The following is a 19653-nucleotide window of genomic DNA, read 5'->3' as shown; positions in this document are numbered from 1 at the left end:
GGAGACAAACATTCATATAATAATATGAGAGTGTAGGCTATACTAGTTGTTGTGGTGTTTACACATATAGAAACAGATAAGAAATAACCCAACCAAGCAGAGATTTATAGATTAAAACACAACAAAAAACAACTGACTGGAAGGTCTGCAGATATATGAGATGACCACTTAGCAGTATGATGTACACGGTTTCTATAGCCAGTAATAAAACTTAATGTACAATGTTATTAACAGGATTTTTCTTATCCTACTCATTGAGACATAAAACGCGTGCGTGCGTGCGTGCGTGCGTGCGTGTGACAGTTTGGTGGAAGCTGATGTGCTGAAGCATTTGATGTCAACTGTTTGTGGCAGCTTGTCCAGGAAATGCTGTTTTATAAGGCGAGTTCAGATTCACTTGATTGGAGTTGTTGTAAATGAGAACATTGGGGGGTTTTTTTTCCTCAAGAACAATCTAATGCATCGTTTACGGGATTTTCTTTTTTTCTTTTTTCGTCTTCCTAGAAGGATACTCCCAGTCCGCCACTTCCAATGAACTCCACGTTTAAAGATATAAAAGCTATTCATAGGGTGTGACAAAAGCTGATGAGCCGGGGCCAGTGAAAAAGTATATTGTGCAAGTTGACAGCCCAGCTTCTGACCCATTAGAGCTGATGTCATGTTTTTATCAGTCACAGAAATGATGTGAAGAAGTGAAATATTTGAAGAGAACTGTCACTAACAGTAGTTGTTTTTTTTTTTTTGTTTGTTTTTGAGTCATCACATTAAAGAAAGCCAATTCTCCCCACACAAAATAACACTGTAGACCTTAAATGAATGCTAAAGTATTACAACTGACATTGTGTCATTTCCTGTCTTTTCAGGAAGTGGTGACCCTGCCTAACTGACACCCTGCTTTCCCTGCCGTCCCCCCATCTCTGCCCCCCAGCCCCGTGTCCTGATTGGATCTCCGTGGTGCCGGCGGTGGATTGGAGCACTCTGATTGGAGGCTTTGCGAGGTGGTTTTTCGGTCTGGCGCCGCCTCCCCCCGGGGCCGGCGTGCGCTCCCAGCAGCCCGTGGTGCCCTGCGCCCCCCCGTCCCCGTCACTGCACACCCGAGCCCATGCCCAGGGTACGATCAAAGGATGAGTTTTTAGCATTCACACCTGTAGTTCAGTTTCCTCTCTGTGCACCAAAGCAGACATCTCATCAAAACCACTTCCTTGTTTTTGCCCCTATTAGCCTGAGAGTTGTGAAGATGAATTCACCAGTGTAGACTGAAAAATTCACAACGAAGAAAATGTGAACCATTTAAAAATAAAAAGCACAAACGTATACCGCAGTAGAAATGACTAAAACGTTTTAGCCCATTCAGACGGTTTCAGTATAAATGTGGCCCCTGATGTTCATGTAAACAGCAAGGACAAGAGGTGGGTGTCTCTCTTGGCTATTTGCCACGGCTGTCTGAGTTAATGAAGGTTGATTAAACCTTTTTTCCAGTGTTATGGTTCACTGTGTTACCCTAGCAACCAGTTAAACCACACCAATGTAATCACCAAAGGATCTAATTACTGAATTATCCGCCTATTACTCGGCTCTTTCTGCAAAAACTCCTTCTATTAGGAGCCCATCAGTCTCAAAGTTTGGTATCAGAGCCGATGTATTACCCAACATTTTAACCAAACCTGCTGCTTTTATGGTGTCATGTTCTTAACATTTTATATTAAACTTTGTTACATGTTTATAATAAATTTATGGAGACTGGGTCCTTCTCTAAATGGATTTGAGGTAGCTGTTGCTCAGACAGTAGACCATCTCCTTCAGTCCTCTTGGCAAAGTTAATGGCGTTGATACTTTTAAAAATAAATAAATAAATAAATAAATAAATAAATAAAAATATATATATATATATATATATATATAAAAATAAATAAAATCAAGTGCGGGATCTACCAAGGAGATGCTCTGTCCCCACTGCTGTTCTGCATAGGCCTGAACCCCCTCAGTGAGATCATTGACAAGACTGGCTACGGATACCGACTACGAAATGGAGCAGTTGTCAGCCACCTCCTGTACATGGATGATATCAAGCTGTATGCCAAGAGTGAACGAGACATCGATTCACTGATCCACACTACCAGGATATACAGCAATGACATCGGGATGTCATTCGGGCTGGAGAAGTGTAGTCGGATGATAACAAAGAGAGGGAAGGTAGTCAGAACTGAGGGGATCGAGCTACCAGAAGGCAACATTGCAGACATAGAGGACAGTTACAAGTACCTGGGGATCCCGCAGGCGAATGGGAACCATGGAGAGGCAGCTAGGAAAGCTGCAACCACCAAGTACCTGCAGACGGTCAGGCAAGTCCTGAGGAGTCAGCTGAACGGTAAGAACAAGATCCGGGCTATCAACACCTACGCCCTGCCTGTGATCAGGTACCCTGCTGGGGTAATAAGTTGGCCAAAGGAGGAGATAGAAGCCACTGACATAAACACAAGAAAGCTCCTTACCATGCATGGAGGGTTTCACCCCAAGTCCAGCACCCTGAGGCTGTACGCTAAGCAGAAGGAAGGGGGCCGGGGACTGGTGAGTGTCAGCACCACAGTCCAGGATGAGACAATGAACATCCAAGAATACATTGGGAAGATGGCCCCAACTGACCGAGTGCTCAGTGAATACCTCAGGCAGCAGAAACCCAAGAAAGAGGAGGGAGACGAGGAACCATCATGGAAGGACAGGCCCCTGCACAGTATGTACCACCGGCAGATAGAGGAGGTGGCTGATATCCAGAAATCCTACCAGTGGCTGGACAAAGCTGGACTGAAAGACAGCACAGAGGCACTAATCATGGCAGCACAAGAACAAGCTCTGAGTACAAGATCCATAGAGGCTGGGGTCTATCACACCAGGCAAGACCCCAGGTGCAGGCTGTGTAAAGATGCCCCTGAGACAATCCAGCACATAACAGCAGGGTGCAAGATGCTAGCAGGCAAGGCATACATGGAACGCCATAACCAAGTGGCCAATACCATAGGTCCATCTACTACAAATCTCGGACATTCAAATCTCAGAGACCTTGGCTTCAAGGTCAGAGGAAACGAGGAAGGTGTTCTTAAAATCTTGTGACTGCAATAACTGGAGAATAAAGGTGGCTTAGGATTTTCAAATTGATACCATAGGTGTATCTACTAGAACACTGAGGGGTAGCACTGGCAAAGATGCAAAGGAATGTGAATTTGTTGCTTATCTTTATTTGAGTATTGGAGTTATGGGCTCTTTCCAATAAATCTTAACACTTTTAAACAATAACTGCAGCACAAGCCCAACTCCAACTCTAGTCAGTCCTCTCCACCCTTTTCCTAACTGCTGAAGAAAAATACAGCAGCAAGCTTTGGGATATCCTCATCTTTCTCCAACTCGTCAGCGTGTGTAGCTGATTTTTTATTTTTTTTTTATAAATGGTGTAAGATGGACGTATTAGAAAAATTTGCTCATTCATTCAGGTCATTACAATGACATTTCTAAACTCCTCCCACCTGTTTTAAATCTAGTCTTGTTTCTTGTTCTTTGCCCTTTATTATCAGTTCTTTAATATTTATGGGCTGTTTTTACATTTTGGCACCCTTCAAATCAATTTAAATACTACTACTACTACTGCTGCTACTGATGATGATGATGATTTAAACCCCCCCCCCCCCCCCCCCCCCCCCCCAAAAAAAAAAAAAAAAAAAAAAAAGCAGATGTTTTCCAGCTTCTAGCAGTCAGCTCTCCTCCCATCCACAGCCAGTGTGTTTTGCACAGGTGCTGGATCAGCTGCAGTGTTCTGGTATTTGCTGGATTTGACTTTTATTCTGTTTTACAATTTTTTTTTGTTCTTTTTTACTTGTAGTTTTAATGAATAGTTGTCAACATTCTCTTGTGTGTGGCACATCTTTATATTTCAGGATCAGTGCCGGTCCATATCATGCACACTTTAATTTCCAATAACAGTGTCCCCATAACAATGAGGAAACTGGTTTGTGTTTAGTTTATGAGTGGTATGTAGCAAACATTAAATAGGTTTGTGTCTGTCCTGCTTTATACCCTCTTTTCGATGGTGTTTCAATGCAGCCGAATTGACAATAAATCTGAAGTAAATCAGTCTTTACCTTCAAGTCATTTTCTAACTCGCCTTTCTTTCCTGCCAAAGCTTTGATTTTATAACAAAGAGGTTGTCTGACTGAAATTTCCTGTCACTTCAAGTCTTGGCTATATTCACGTGTAAACTCACAGCCCAGAGACAGCTGAGGCTAAAGCGTGTTGTTCAGAGTTAAACTAATGGTTCATAGTCAGCTCTTTAGAGGTTTGCGCTTGTTATGTAATTAACTAATGTTACCTCACTTTCAATCTGTCAGCTTTCTAAGAGGGGAGACAGGCTTCCCACAGAGGGTTAAAGGACATACTGTAACAATGCACACTATAAGAGAATGTTTTTGTTGTTGTTGTTGTTCTTGTCACCCCACAAAATAAAATTAATAAGCTCATAAACGGCCAGTTTGCCAGATGCCAGATATTAAAAGGCCCATCCAGGTGAGAAAATTGTGAAAGGTTTTGGCTGACAAGAATGACTCTAAAACTTAACTTTGTAATTTTAAATGCAACTATGCAGGTGTGTATTTTTACCCTATAACTTGTGTAAAATACTGGTAGTGAAACATCTTCCCTGCCAAAGAAAACTCATGAGTTTTATCATGTAGGATGTTTGTTTTGTAAGTCACCAATTACAAAGCCTCTGTCAAATAACACAGTTGCATTTACTGTAATGTGGAGTCACCTCTGAAGGCTAATTCTGAGTCAGGAATTCCTCGGTATACCAAAAGCAGTAGACTTAATGAAACATGTAAAAACTTGTACAAACTGATGGACATGAAGTACAGATTTTCCAAAAAAGCAGTTTCATTTTAGGTTTTACTGAGGCAGTCCTGAAAAAATCACAAGGAACTCATTTTTATATGCAAAACATGACTTTTTTTTAAAATGTGGAGTTCAGTATACAATATAGTGCAATATTAAACTTTATTACTCCAAAGATAAATTAATTTGCTTTATCAGTATTGAAACTACAGCAGGAGTTAAGGACTTTTCGGCTGTTTCCTCGTGGTTAAATCTCCCTCTTATCTACAGGAGGAGGCGCGGTGCGTCCGCCAGGAGCCATGTGCCTCCCTCACACCAACAACATGGACAGCAAGCTACAGGGGGCGGGCACAGGGGGAGGGGCTTCACTACGACCACGAGCAGGAGGCGTTCCACTGGAGCCTTTTATACACCAGGTGAGTGCTAACAGTGGGTGACGGTGAAAAGTCTTTATCTAAAAAAGGAACGTTTGCATTAGGAAAACTGCCAAACATTCAGAAACATAAATATTAAGAGGTTGTTCATACTACATGTAAGTAAATTTAAAGCACTTACTGGTATAATTGTGGTATAATAATAATTTTTTTAATATTCTTGTAAAGAGGCAGCAGTTGTAAATATCGTCTCTTTGTTAAGACATTTAGCTTTTTGTTTTGCCTGTTAGCTCTTTTTGTGTATGTGTTCTGCATGTGTTTGTGTTTTCAGGTGGGCGGTCACACCAGTATGATGCGTTATGATGACCACACGGTGTGTAAGCCTCTCATCAGCAGAGAGCAGCGCTTCTACGAGTCCCTGCCTCCTGAGATGAAAGAGTTCACTCCAGAGTATAAAGGTCGGTGACTGCTCACTGATGTCAGGTACCAGAGCAGCAGGCGGGAGATAGCTGGAGTTGTTGGTTTATAGTCAGATGTACTTCTACAGCTCCATTATGGGATGTGCTTAAATGCAGGCAGTAACTGACATAAAAAATGGCCAGTTTAAAAAAATAAATAAAATGAGTAAATTAATTGTCTGGCTGTTTGCCTATTCAGCGAGCAATCAGTTTTGTTAAGCAAACTGACTCAAGAGAGTGCTTATGTGCAAATAACTGGTTGATAACATAGCAGCTGTCGTATCTCGTTTCTCTTTGGGTCTTAGTCCTCTCCTGTCGGAGATGGCGAGGACTTTATGATATCGACAGTGTGCGTGACATGTTTATATTTAGGGCCACGTTTAATTAAATTCATAACAATGTCCAATGTAACACAATAATAAACCTCCCACAGAAACAGTGAAGGGCAGATCATCTGTGCATTTTCAATTTTTTTTTGTTCCTCCAGCCGGCCTCCCCTGCTTTTAGGAATTAGGACATCCGTCATCATGGTGTATTGTGTTCTGGTTGTAGGCTGTAGGTTGGAGCACATGAGGAGGAACAATTTACAGAAATGAGAAAAGCCTGTAGTTTATGGGAATGGTGGAGCCTCTTTTCTCTGACACACCCAGCAAATTCAAGGCTGCTACCTCACGACCCGGGGTAAAAAACAAAACAAAAAAAAAACATTTTTCTCGGAGCAACAATAACAGTGCTTGCTACTGTAAATGTTATTATCTCTTTACCTCTTGACAGTAATGAAGAGTAACCCTTGAACCTCTTTTATGAAGTGGGAGGTTTTTGTCATATTTCAGGCCTGCTTATAAAACAAAATGACTGGGTGTGCATCAAACGTTAGTGAGGTTAGTCTGTGCCTATGTACCTACCTTTGGAAAAACCCAGAAACTGTTCCCATGGTCGGCACATCTTTATTGATATATACTGATGTGTCAAAACTCATCATTAAAAGTAAAGAGATGTTGTCATCGTCATGGAAGAAAGAGTTAAAAACTTAAAGGATTAAAAGCCGGTTAGAGGCCTTTCTCCAGTAACCTGATCAGCAAGTAAAAACTCTTTTTCCAGCTGCTCTGATCCACAGCAACAAAGCTATAAAGAAAAAACTTAAACTAGTTGTATTCAGTTACACTGCTCTCTCTTGCTCTCTCTCTGTTATAGTGATACCTGCACAACACAAAAGCAAATTTAGAAGGGGGACTTATAGTGTTCTCCACTACATTTATTTTACAGCTTTAGTTTCAACTAATTTAAATTAGTTTGCCTATCTTTTGTGGGCCAATAAAACTCTAATCTTGAAAACATCTTAGAACTTTTTTAGGTTGTTTTTAGCTGTTCAGCACTTTGGCCTACATACATTGTTTTTTTTTGGTTTTTTGTGTCATATCTATAAACGAATCATGGAAAACCTGCTTGATACTCGATCCCAAAGGCAAGCAGGCGTAGCCACATCCCACCGAATGCTAATTGTACAGGATCCAAAATACAGTGGACCTGAACATAGAGAGAGAAGCGAACAATGACAGCAGCATGAGGGTATCAGTTAATGAGATCAGTTAACAAGCTGCTGTGGTGAAAGAAAATGAAGGCACTGTATTATTAAATGGAGTGAATGTAAAGTCACATTAACTATGGCAGATTGTTTATAAGTTTCAAAGACAAGCGTGTAGAAACACACAAAATCTCGTTGAAAGTTCCCGCACCACTACACCACTAGCTGTAAGGTTTTGGGTAAGGCACTGCTGTTTGTCGTTGGGAAATCTAAAATAAGTCCCTGTATTAGCAGTCACTAACCTGAAAAACTGTGTGCACTCTTAAATCTCATCAAAGAGGTCTGAAAAGGTCTTTTAATGTCTTTGTGACATTTCCCGAACCTCCTGTTAGCCTGAATAAGCCAGTAGTAAAAGACAGTTGAATTTTATTAATTTCACAGCAGTGAGGTCTCTTTTAGGGGAGCTAAACCCTCAATGGTTCAGCATCAAACACTCATGCTCTATATTCCTTATTTTCTAATGTTTGGTGGTGAATGGAGAGGCAGACTGACAGGAAAGAAGGAAGGAAGTACGGATGTTTAATGGAAGAGGAGAGCTTTAGCTGCTCTGCTCATCGTCACCAGGCATAGAGTCTGACTGTTTCTACTTGATTTTGCTGTAGTAACAGACCCAAGCAAATGTCAAAGACCACTAAAACGCAAATGAAACGCAGGCTTCATTATGAAGCATTAGTTTCATTTCTGTGATATCAAAATGTCTGCCAAAAGGAAGGCAGACGAGACTAAACAGCAGCGTCTCAGTTGAGCACTGCTTACTGATTCTTAGCAGGTTTGAGCTCATAGTCAGGTCAGATTATATACTATTCTCTTATTAATTGAGACATCATCCAAGCATTTCCTGCTTTGGAAAAGGTGTTCTTTTAAACTGCAGTGATTTGTCTTTTTTTGTTTTAACAGACATAAGCCCCTAAAACTATTAAGTCGCATCTGTAGCCTTTGTTTTTTTGTGTGTTTTGTGTTTTTTGGCACTAGTTGCGTGCAGTTTTTAGAAACTTTTTAGACTACAGGCCATGCACTCACACTCTCTTAGACACCAAATATTTGAATGCCTTAGAAAAGACTTACTCTCAGGCCAACACTAAGGCACCAACATTATAAAGAGAATGTTCCACTTTTCACTCCTGTGGCATTTAGTCTGTTTAAATTGAGCTCAGGTTTGTTCTCCCTCTTGATGTGGTCTGCTTGTGCAGGTGTGAACATGGTAGTCGGACTCATGTGCAGACCAGAACGGGCCTTTGGAGAAGGTGGTCACTGTCCAGTGTCAAACAATCTTCATAGACATTTGTTTATGGTGTGAACGTAATCCGGTCAGTTGGCTTGTGACTTGTGATTGACTACTCATTAGCCACTGAGCATGTGGTTTCACATTCAGACTCGCCCCTCACTTGTCACATCTGGTTTGAAAACACTAAAACGGCATCAGTGAAAATGCTTATCTCAATGCTTGAAAATGAGATTTACCAAACCAGTGTGTGATTTCATGATGGCTCTGACGGTGTTTGTCTCTGGCCATCATGGACTGAACACATTCCTGCTTCGTCTGCTGCTGATTGGCTCTGTGGGCGGAGTGGCAGGACAACCATGCCACAGATTTCTGCAAATTTTTCTTGTTGCGGTTATCCACGTCTCTGCCACACTTGGCTCCTTTACAAGCGATACGATGGACGTATTCCAAGGGTTCTGTACTGCAGTTGATCGGAGGCTTGTACTCCCACTAGTCCACCCTGCTGGTGTTCTGGCTCCCAGTGCCATGGCAAGTGTGCTCCATAAGGAGTCTAAATTTATCTCTAGATGTCTGCCCACTACCCATTGTCCTGCTGATTAAATAACAGCAGACAGACTGACAGACGGACAGCTGCCCAGGCACGACTTTCTGTATTTGTCAAGGTTTTTTCATCCGCCGCAGCTTGGCACCGTCAAATCAAATTACTTCTTATGATGCAGGTAAGGAGGAGATGAAGTTTTCTGAGGATGAGAACTCGCTCTGTGCTGTTGAGGGAAGTTTGAAATTCATATTTGGGGTTGGCTTCTCCACTGATGAGCAAACTGACAGCTAAATTAAATTAGGACTAAGATGGATGATGTTGAGTGTCTGGCTTGGCAGGGATGACATGCTCTGGTCTGTTTATAAAGCTAAATATAACAGATGTTCAAACGTACATCTGTATACAAAAACATTACTGTCTTCTTATTTTATCCATAAATCGTTGTTTAATCAAATTTTAGAAGCACTCTGTACATCTTGATGCATATGTTTTTTTTGATAGATGGATAGATAGATATTGACATTAAACTTTACCAATGTTTCAAATACTGACATTAGTGTATGTACAATAAATCCCTGTGAGCCAAAAGTTCAGGTTTTAGACTGCTGTAAATGCTCCTGAGGACGTTTTCTACTCTTGGGTTTTTATGACATCATGGAGAGGGTATACCTCTGACAGATTAATAAAAATAAAAACAAAAATACATACAAAATAATAAAACTGGATTTGTTTTGGACTCAGCCTGACTCTTCTATGAGTCGCTGGTACAAAAAATACTGACCTTTAAAAATGCAATGTTTCTCCTTTGGCATTTCAGTATTTCAATAGTCTGTTTTTTTCTCTTCTGCTCTGAAATGTTTTTAATAATTCCCAACGTCCTTTCTGTGTTTGGCTCCGTCCTGTCAGGTGTGGTGCTGGTGTGCTTTGAAGGTGACTCTGACGGTTACATCAACCTGGTGGCCTACCCCTACGTGGAGAGCAACATGGAGGGAGGAGCCGGCGAGCATGAGGAGCGTGACCCCCCAGAGAGGGAGCAGCCGAGGAGGAAACACTCCCGCCGCAGCCTGCATCGCTCCTCATCCACCTCTGAACACAAGGAGGAGCGGCCCGATCGGAGGGAGGCGCACGACACAGAGACCTCGGATAAGTAAGATATACTCGAGGAGACAATGAACTCGTGGACTGATTTCACTTGATGTAGGACGGTTCGTGTGAAAATATTTTATTAATCTATGTCATAAATTTGACGACAAAAGAGAGAAGCTGAGGGCAGATAACAAGAGAACTTGTAGTTTATATTTATATTGGGTCATTTGGCATCAAACAGTCCAGTGGTCACATTTATAACATACCCTTGAAACCCACAGTAGATGCAGCAGTCAGAGCAGAGGGTCACCTGCAGTGCTTTTAATGATCCCCTCTCCTCCTCTTTCTCCTCTCTGCAGTCTGGCAGAGCTGAAGAGCCCGAGACTCGACCCAAAGGTCCTCTCAGATGTTCCCTTCCAGATGCTGGACTGGAACAGCGGTTTGACGTCAGAGAAGATCAGCCACAATCCCTGGAGCCTTCGCTGCCACAAACAGCAGCTCAGCCGCATGAGATCTGAGTCCAAGGACCGAAAGCTCTTCAGTATCCTTCCCCAAAAATGTTGACGTCCATTTACCTCATGTAACCAAGGGTCCTGCTGTTTATCCTGCTGATCTGTGTATTAAGACAGTATGTTAAATTTTAATTGGCCCTAGTTTTCAAAGATGATCATAGGAAATAGGAATAAACCAGTGTACAAAAATTACATTAAGATAAAATACTGTATGTTAGTTTTTCATATGATTGATGCCTGCATAGTTTATTTTTAAGTTGGGTGTACGAAATGTCTCATTCTACATCTCATCATTACTAACTCAAACATACTCTTTGGATATGATAGCTTTTGCAGTTTTATCAGTTATTTGTGATCCACAATAGGTTTTATTGAAGCAGAGGTCAGGTATGAAAACTGAAAACTGATGTTCATGTTCATTCAACTTCATTCAAGTTTCATTTCATGTCGTATTTTCTCCCAGTGACCCAAACTCTTCTAGTATTGTTTTTTCTGGCCATCCAGGGTGGTCAAACCAACAGGTGGGAAGCACTACTTGACATTTAAGTGGTGATAAAAAAGCTAATGAATGTACCTTAAGGTACATTTAACCAATCACAGCATATTAAAAACACTGATTGGTGAAGTGAATAACATTGTCACGTTTTTAAAGGCACCTTTCTCATGATTTAGAGGTCTGCCAGAGGAAGTACTTCCTAGTATCCCTGAAATTTACCCAGATGGGTCTTGATGCTGATTGGTTAAACATGGAGAACATGACCTATTCATTCTACACAAATACCTTTTTTGCCTGTTACCTATTGTTTTGTTTTTATTTTTAAAATGCTGATTTACTTTTGTTTTTTTACATCTTCATGTATCAGAGACATTGTAGAAAAGAAGAAAAGGGGCAATGACACACAACAAATGACCAGCTGTGGGCCATCAGATAATGGGAAGCGCCGAATGTAAATGTGAGAGAGAGTCTGCGTAGACCAGAGTGGGAATAAAGAGGAGGGCTGGAGGTTATCAGGTTAGAGGTCATGTTTTGATCTGCAGCTTCAAAGAGAGCAGCCTGCAGCTGTCTGGATATTAGAGCTGAGGGGAGTGAATGAGCAGCACACACTTTGTCCTCAACAAGCTCCATCTGTCTTCTGTCAAAGCAGATTCAGCACGCTGCTGTCACCTCAGAGGTTCTCCATATTTACTGTACAGACACAAACAGCACTCACATAACCAAAATGATCAGCGCCCAGGCCTGTCATCTTTGAGTGTGACAGGCTTTTCTTTTGTTGAGAGTGAGGTTTTCAGAAGGCCTTTGTTTTAGTTTTAATCATTAAAGGCGCTGTTGGGGAGAAGAAAAATCAAGATTGAAAGGAGAGGAAATCTCTCCCTTCCTGGGTGGGTTCTTAATGTCAGTCATATCCCACTGACTTGAAATTTCAGTTGAGTTTGTGCACAGTATTTTGTTTGCATACATTTAGGGTTTTTTTAGATTTAGTAGTTGTTTGATCTTTTTGCACAAGAGATCAAACATAAAAAAGGGTGGAGGTCAAGGACAGTTGGCTCCTTAACTGCAGCTTTTTAACCAGAGTTCCTGTTGTTAGAGAATGTGGTGCACCACTTCTCTTACCCCTGCATCCTGGACCTGAAGATGGGCACCCGGCAGCACGGAGACGACGCCTCGGAGGAGAAGGCAGCCAGGCAGATAAGGAAATGCGAACAAAGCACCTCAGCGACGCTGGGAGTCAGAGTGTGTGGCATGCAGGTACAAAGGACGACTCGCACCGCTGAACACATGAGAACAGTGGTCCATCAGGGGCCTGAACAAAAAGATAAACACACACTAGTTTATTGTTTGATCCCGCAACAAACCGAATGCTGCAGGAGAAGCGGGTGCAATATCATCGCAATCTGCTACCACCTCTGCAAGATAAGCTCACGTGTCTGCTGTTATTAGGACAACAAAGAGCACTAGTTCTAATTGTCCTACTAATAATAATCATGATATTAACAATTTCATGAATTAGTGGAAATATTTAGAGGGAAAGGAATAAATATGTAAATAAACATTATAAATGGTTGTATGCATATTTTTCCAGCTATAATGATTAAATTGAATCAAAGGGAACATCTGTTAATATCTAATCCAGACTCACATTGTACTGAGCTGTTGCCCACCTGTCCCTGCAGGTGTACCAGCTGAACACCGGTCACTACCTGTGCAGGAACAAGTACTATGGCCGCGGCCTGTCGATTGAAGGCTTCCGCCAGGCCCTCTACCAGTACCTGCACAACGGAAAGGGCCTGAGGCGGGACCTCTTTGAGCCAATCCTGGATAAGCTTCGCACCCTGAAAGCGGTGCTGGAGAGGCAGGCATCCTATCGCTTCTACTCTTCCTCGCTGCTCATCATCTATGAGGGAAAGGTGCGCCTGATGTTGAAATAACTATTTTTATACTTCTAAATTTTTTTGATTTTGGAAGTGTTCTGATTCCAACTGATTCCCTTTGTTTGACCTGATTTTTATTTATTTATTTATTTTCGTCTGTAGGAACCCGAGAGCCCCTCTGTCTGGCAACCGAAGACCTCCGTGTCACCCACAGAGTCCCACTGTGGCCTGGCCCCCGATGCACCCTGTGAAACGGACATGAGCCAGAAGCCAGACACAGGATCCCTGCCCTCTCAGGGATCTGGACTGATGGCTCCGGCCTCCCCATCACCTTCCCCTCATCCTCCCACACAAGCCCCGCCCCCTAAGTCAGACTGCCACTCCTTCCTCCCACGCCCCCCATCGCCTCATCCTCATCCAGACTCCACCTCCTCGGCTCCCAGTTTAGGTTCCTTCCCCTCTCCTGCTCCCCTGCCCCAGCAGCCCCCCTTGGTGGACGTTCGCATGATCGACTTCGCCCACTCCACCTTCAAGGGTTTCCGCGGCGACACAGCCGTACATGATGGGCCAGACAGGGGCTACATGTTTGGACTGGAGAGCCTTGTCCAGATCCTGGAAAGCCTGCGGGACGACAACCTGTAGCTCCATCACTTACTTCTGTATCTTTGTGAGGACCTGAGAAGGTTTGTCTCACAGTGCGGACCAGCCTCACACCCAAAGTATAACTGGTCCTCACAAAGATAGACACACACACACATAGACAGACACGCACACGCACGCACACACACACACACACGCACACACATATACGCACACACACAGCTGGTTGTGAGATAGTTCAGGTTGTGCTGTCAGTGCAGTTTGTCTAGCCGTGTTTCCAGCAACAATCGGCTGTAAATATGGAACATGATTCTCCAGGACATCGCCGTGCAACTGCAGGGAAGTGGGACATTGGAGCCAAAATGGCTGCCAAATAAAGATGATACGGAGAACCAACAGATACACTCACAGCTTGTGCTTCTATTCTTGTGAGGACCTTTGACATAATGCATTCCCTGAACGTAACCACAGCTAAATGACAACCCTGTAGTCGCCATGCTCATCTTTAAAGTAACTTTTGTCTTTCTGGGCGCCATTTTAATCATTCTGAAATTACAGGATGTGGTGGAGCACCTCCTGAGCTTTCTCCTGATGGAGAGATTTAAGACATTCACAAGTTTCTGTCAGCAGGAACATGTCTGTCTCATTTCAGTCATTCAGGAGGCTAAAAATAAGTTAAAAGGAATGAAGTTGTGGATGAGATCCACTTTAAAATACAGGAACGTCTTTCTGGGAAAGATTCAAATTACAGAACAGTCCAGTCTGAATAGAGCTTTGTTTATTTTACCATCACTTTCAGAATGATGAGTGTGCATAGTTGGAAGAGGACGGTTTCTCTGTGTTCGCCTAAAATCTGTAAGTGAACTAGTTTGAAAAACAAAAAAAGGGGCAACAGGTAAAACCAGATCAGAGCGGAGTACTTAATGTCCTTTGGTACAAATCTGGAAACTAGAGCAGGGGCGTCAAACTCATTTTAGTTCGCACAACCCAGTTTGATCACATTTTTCAAACCGTGCATTTACAGCTAAACATTAAGTGCAATTTAAACAGTGTGTATCGGTTTTTCGTCTTTCTTGACATTACATTTGCATTACAGTTTAACAGTATTTTTTTTAAACACACAACCTTCATATGTAGAGGATTTTGGCGCTAAACGGCAGTCCATCCTCTGTGCGGAACAGATGTTTGACACCCCTGAACACGAGAAACGTTCCTCTTTCCTCCTTTCAGTTTTGAAACTGCCTTCTCACACGTTCTGCACAGTGAAATAATAAACCAAAGTTGCTCTTTAACCATAACAAAATGTGAAGGATGTCCTCACAAAGATAGAGGGACACACACGCTCACAGACACACATCCTGGGAACAGTTGTCTTTGGAGCTGTTTGACAGCGTCCCAGGACACAGCGTCCTGTCTGATTGGTCAATCAGCTGAATCCCACAGACCTCCCACTGAACACATTTTTTTCCCTCACTCCCTGACCTCCCATCACCTCCTTGTCCTCACTCCTCTTTCTCTACAGAAACCAAATCTAGACAGGTGAACAGAAGTCATGCTCAGAAAAACACCCAAGAATCTGTGAAAGCAATAGATGGCAAACTCCCCCCCCCAAATAAAAGAGACATAGAAGTAGGCTTCAGGGAGAGAGCATAGATGCATTTCAAAATGTTGTATGGCCATTTTTTGTTTTTCTTTTAATTTTTGTTTTGTTTTTGTATTATTTTTTTTGTTTCGTTTTTGTTTTTGTTTTTTTGGAGATTGAATCAGGAAAAACACGAGTAGTCGGTGTCCTGTGAAATCATCCTCGGGGTTATTGGAAGCATAAGTGTCACTTTTCAAAATCTGGTGTTGGTGATGCTTGAGCCCCTTTCAGACACGTGTTGCTTTAACATGAGTGTTCCTCACGGTTTCTTTACAACACTCCCACTAGAATGATGGCGAGAGCTAAAAGTACAACACAATGTTTACTGCATCATAGAAAAACCCAGTATTGTGAGCAGTGTAATCGCACTTTGAACTGCCGTCTTCCATAAGAGCAGCGTCTCTGTGCATCTGTGAGCACTGCCGAGAAAGCTGTTCCTGGCCCTCTTTAACCTTACTACATTATATAAACTGAGACATCTACATGTCAGAGCTGTTTAAGTTATTCTGTTGAGCGCTAAGAAAGTCACATACAGGACTTTCGCTCCGTCTGTGAGTGTTTGAAAGGGTGCTTCAGATCTGTATTCTTAATTTATTATTGTCAACAAATGTCATGAAAAAAATACCCAAAACACTGAGACACACCTTCCTTATCCTGTAGATACTCGCAACAGCAGGTGTGTCAAACTCATTTTAGTTCATGGGTCACATAATGCCCAGTTTGATCTCAACCGGGGCCAGACACTTCTGCAGCCCCCCCCCTTTTTTTTTTAAGTGCAAAAGAAGTCAATTATGACAACAGATGAGATGTTTTAAGCAAAATAAGTGATTTTTGGTTTTAAAGTTTTACTTTACACAAGAAAGTTTTAGAGATTTTTATTTTTATTTTTTTTGTAAACAACAACAACAACATATTTTTCACTTTCCAGACATCATGTCATCAGAACTCCAGGAGTAGATGATTTATTTATCGTTTCAATGGAAAAGCAGTAAAATTGGGGTAGATTGCGCCTTCTGGCGGGCTTGTTCTGGCCTCTGGGCTGCATGTTTGACACCCTTGCAGCTACAACTAGAAATGAGTCGTCCCCAGCAACAGCGCTGTTTACACCAGTTACAATAATAACATTTAGAAGAAACTCAAGTGTCTGCACGCCTCCCCTTAAAAACATAGTAAATGTGGGAGTAGTAGTAGTTTAGTGGCTATTCTTGAGCTTCCTCAGACGATGGGGTTGCTGATTTCTTATTTTAAGAACTTTTCATTGATGTTTTAAATACGAACCTACGACCTTTTGATTGCCTAAAATGATGTCCCCACAGGGTCAAGTCTTGTGTGTAAGGGGTCAAGACTTGAACTTGTACTCATAATACATAACACTTAACATGGCCTGAACATGCTAAAGCAAAAATAAAAAACTAATGCTCATGGGCTTGGTTGCTCTAAAAAGAGAAACTTCACAAATCTCGCTAATTTGTTGACAATAATGAAAAATAAAGAATGACAACAGCCTAATTCTTTAAGTTAGGGCTGGGTGATGTGGCTAAATAACCATATTCAGAATATATTATACACAGATGAGTGACAGATAAAAGGAAAAATATGCACACCTACAAGATCTGGTGAGTGAGATTTGGTGAGGTTGTCCTTTAATTTGTCACCCTTCTGTATTTCATAACACAGAAAACAGGCAAAAACACACAGAAGTATTAAATTCATGTTCATTGAGCTCTTTTTTTTTCAACTTTTATTTTTGAAGCTTTTATTCTATAAAAAATATTTTTATAGATGAAAACACTGAATTATCACCCAGCTCTGCCTCAAAAATAATATTAAAAAAATATATATATATATATATATATATATATTTATTCCCTCTGATTGGGCTACCGATAGCCAATTGTATTTGTCCATTTATGTTTCTCCAACTGGTACCTGAGGCTGGGCTTGATGCAGCACTGCCCCCTGCTGGACAGCCACAGGAACTTAACCCCAGGAGCTGGAAAGAGAGAGAGAGAGAGAGAGAGAGAGAGAGAGAGAGAGCAAATATGAATATTGTATTTTTGGTTTATGAAGGTGATAATTTATTTTTTTATCCTGCCTTTACCTAAAATCTGTGGGTACATGTTCTTGTCTTTTACATGGCTCCCCCACCCCCTCTCAATGTATAAAAGTTTAAAGAAATTTAGTGACTCTGAGACATGGTGTGTGTGTGTGTGTGTGTGTGTGTGTGTGTGTGTGTGTGTGTGTGTGTGTGTGTGTGTGTGTGTGTGTGTGTGTGTGTGTGTGTGTGTGTGTGTGTGTGTGACGTTGGGAGCATTGTTAACAGTGTTTTTGGAGCCAGCTGAAGTCTGATTTATTTACCAGATTTCAGACTTGAGTCGGCTCGCTGAGCTCCTGAGCGGTTTGTGGGCCGCTCAGCTGTGTGTGTGTGTGTGTGTGTGTGTGTGTGTGTGTGTGTGTGTGTGTGTGTGTGTGAGCGTTAGAGCCATCTTCGGTTTGTTTCACTTCATGTTAAGGGAGCTGGTGAAGAACTGCATGCACATTAACGCCCTCCTGTTTGAGTCTGTTTTCACCACCACATCAGACCGCCCTCGTTCCAGTCGTCTCTGAGTCTCAAGCGGCGATGGGTCCACGCGTCCTCTCAGATCATGAGATTTCATCATGGATATTAGCCTCAGTGATTGATCGGACTTGTTTAGCAGCATTCTCTGCCTCTGCCATCGTCCTGACTGTTTGTTTAGAACAGTGAAACTAAGTGAGATTAAATCTTTCCAGAAGCTTTTGGGCTTGTGTTGTGATTCTTGAAAGCACAGAAAGACGCTTCACTGTGTGCATCCTGACCGTCTTATAGAGCAGTTGTGGCTCAGCTGATAGAGCAGGTCATCTGCCAGTTAGAAGGTGGGAGGTTCAGTCCTTGACTTCTGTGAAGCACAGTCCGGGGGGGGGAGGGGTCAGAATTAAAAGACTAAAGTAAAGACTCACTCACGTCATCCAGTGTCTGAGTTCAGAGTGAACAATCAAGGAAAAAATTCACCTCTGGGCATTTGGGACCAGGATCCAACTAAACAAACACACTTTAATGCCCTCCAGTCACAGTTTATCCACAATTCATCCTCTCAAATCTTTTTTCCTCCACCTGGACTTGAAAGCAGGGGAGGAAGAGTAAAAAGAAAACAGGGGTTGAGGCAACAGGTGCAAAAAAGAAAAACAATCAAAAGTGGGGATTTAATGAAAAGCTTTAGTGGCTGTGTTGAGTCTGTTGATAGTCATGGAAAATAGAGAATTGGGCAGGCTGACGTGGCTGAAAAGCAATATTCTGTCAGTTTTACACACAAAAATGACAAATTAAAGGAAAAAGCTCCACAACTACAGTAAGGCCTAACACCTTGCTTCAACACTTGGAGTTTCCTTTAATTGTCCTAGTGAAGCGAATTCCTTACTTTGAAGCTCTTTTTTGAAAATTATGTCAAATAATGGTGTTTAGTGCAGCCCAACTACAGTGTGTGAGTGCAACAATGTTCCTATATAACTCTTATATTTAGCCCTGCTTTTAATTAAATTTGTAAGTAGAATAAAATGCAGGGTAAGAGTCCTCCTTTCATCATGCTTTGTACATTCCAACTGTGCCACTGCTCTTGTAAACATAGAGGGTAAAAACACTCCAGCAAAAGATGCACCTGTGCGTCTTCTATTGGTGCATTTTAGAAGCTAAAACTTGCTTTAAAATCATGTACTTGAGATAGATTTTCAGGTCACAGGCAGAATGGCAGAGCGGGTAAGAAGGCATGAAATGGAGAAACAAGAGAAACCTTCAAATTCTCTGCAAACATCAGAGAACCGCTCCCCCAAAAAACAAATGTACCACAACTGAAAGCAAGATTTCTCCATTTACATACTTAATTAGGTACACCTGTTTAGCTGCTAACCAGTCAGAGGCATGTAGACATGCTCCAGACTACCCACTGAAGGTAAAATCGGCACGAAAGGTGATGTAAATGATTTTGAACATGGTATAGTTATTGATGCTAGACAGTATTTCAGAAACTTCTGATCTGCAAGGTTTACAGAGAATGGGCCAAAAAAGAGAAAATATCCAGTGAGCGACAGTCCTCTGGGAGAATATGTCTTCTTGATGAAAGGAAAACTGAGAATTGTGGCGCTGCTAGCAAAGCAAAATTAACTCAAATAATCACTCATTTCAACCAAGGTCAGAAGAGCATCTCTGAGTGCAAATGCCAAGCTTTGAAGCAGATGGGCTGCAGTAGCGGAAGACCACATCGGCTTCCACTCCAGGAAAATTTCACATATTTGCAGCTTAATATTTTGAAATATTTTCTTTTTTAATTCGATATTATATTCGATTGCATTTATATAAGCTGTATTTAAAA

The 19653-nt window shown here is 41.9% G+C and overlaps 1 protein-coding gene across 1 annotated transcript; it reads left to right on the top strand.

Annotated features, from left to right (window-relative positions):
- Positions 1-875: 875 nt before the first annotated feature.
- Positions 876-18047, top strand: ip6k1 (inositol hexakisphosphate kinase 1). The gene is made up of 8 exons (XM_084928981.1): positions 876-1111; positions 5146-5291; positions 5581-5707; positions 9965-10205; positions 10504-10685; positions 12228-12403; positions 12829-13062; positions 13189-18047. The coding sequence occupies exons 2-8, from the start codon at positions 5175-5177 to the stop codon at positions 13666-13668; spliced, it is 1557 nt and encodes a 518-aa protein (XP_084785107.1). The 5' UTR covers positions 876-1111; positions 5146-5174; the 3' UTR covers positions 13669-18047.
- The last annotated feature ends 1606 nt before the right edge of the window (positions 18048-19653 follow it).

The sequence above is a fragment of the Perissodus microlepis genome, chromosome 5 (assembly GCF_051167445.1).
Source record: "Perissodus microlepis isolate ML-2025 ecotype Zambia chromosome 5, ASM5116744v1, whole genome shotgun sequence".
NCBI classification, from domain to species: domain Eukaryota; kingdom Metazoa; phylum Chordata; class Actinopteri; order Cichliformes; family Cichlidae; genus Perissodus; species Perissodus microlepis.
Note: the sequence above shows the minus strand (reverse complement) of the source record. Positions and strands in the feature narration are given on the sequence as shown.

Coding starts and splice junctions, on each gene's coding strand:
- ip6k1 (XM_084928981.1), top strand. CDS start 5,175: ATGTGCCTCCCTCACACCAACAACATGGACAGCAAGCTACAGGGGGCG. Junction 10,686..12,227: donor CAAGGACCGAAAGCTCTTCA/GTATCCTTCCCC, acceptor CTTTTTAACCAG/AGTTCCTGTTGTTAGAGAAT. Junction 13,063..13,188: donor TCATCATCTATGAGGGAAAG/GTGCGCCTGATG, acceptor TTTCGTCTGTAG/GAACCCGAGAGCCCCTCTGT.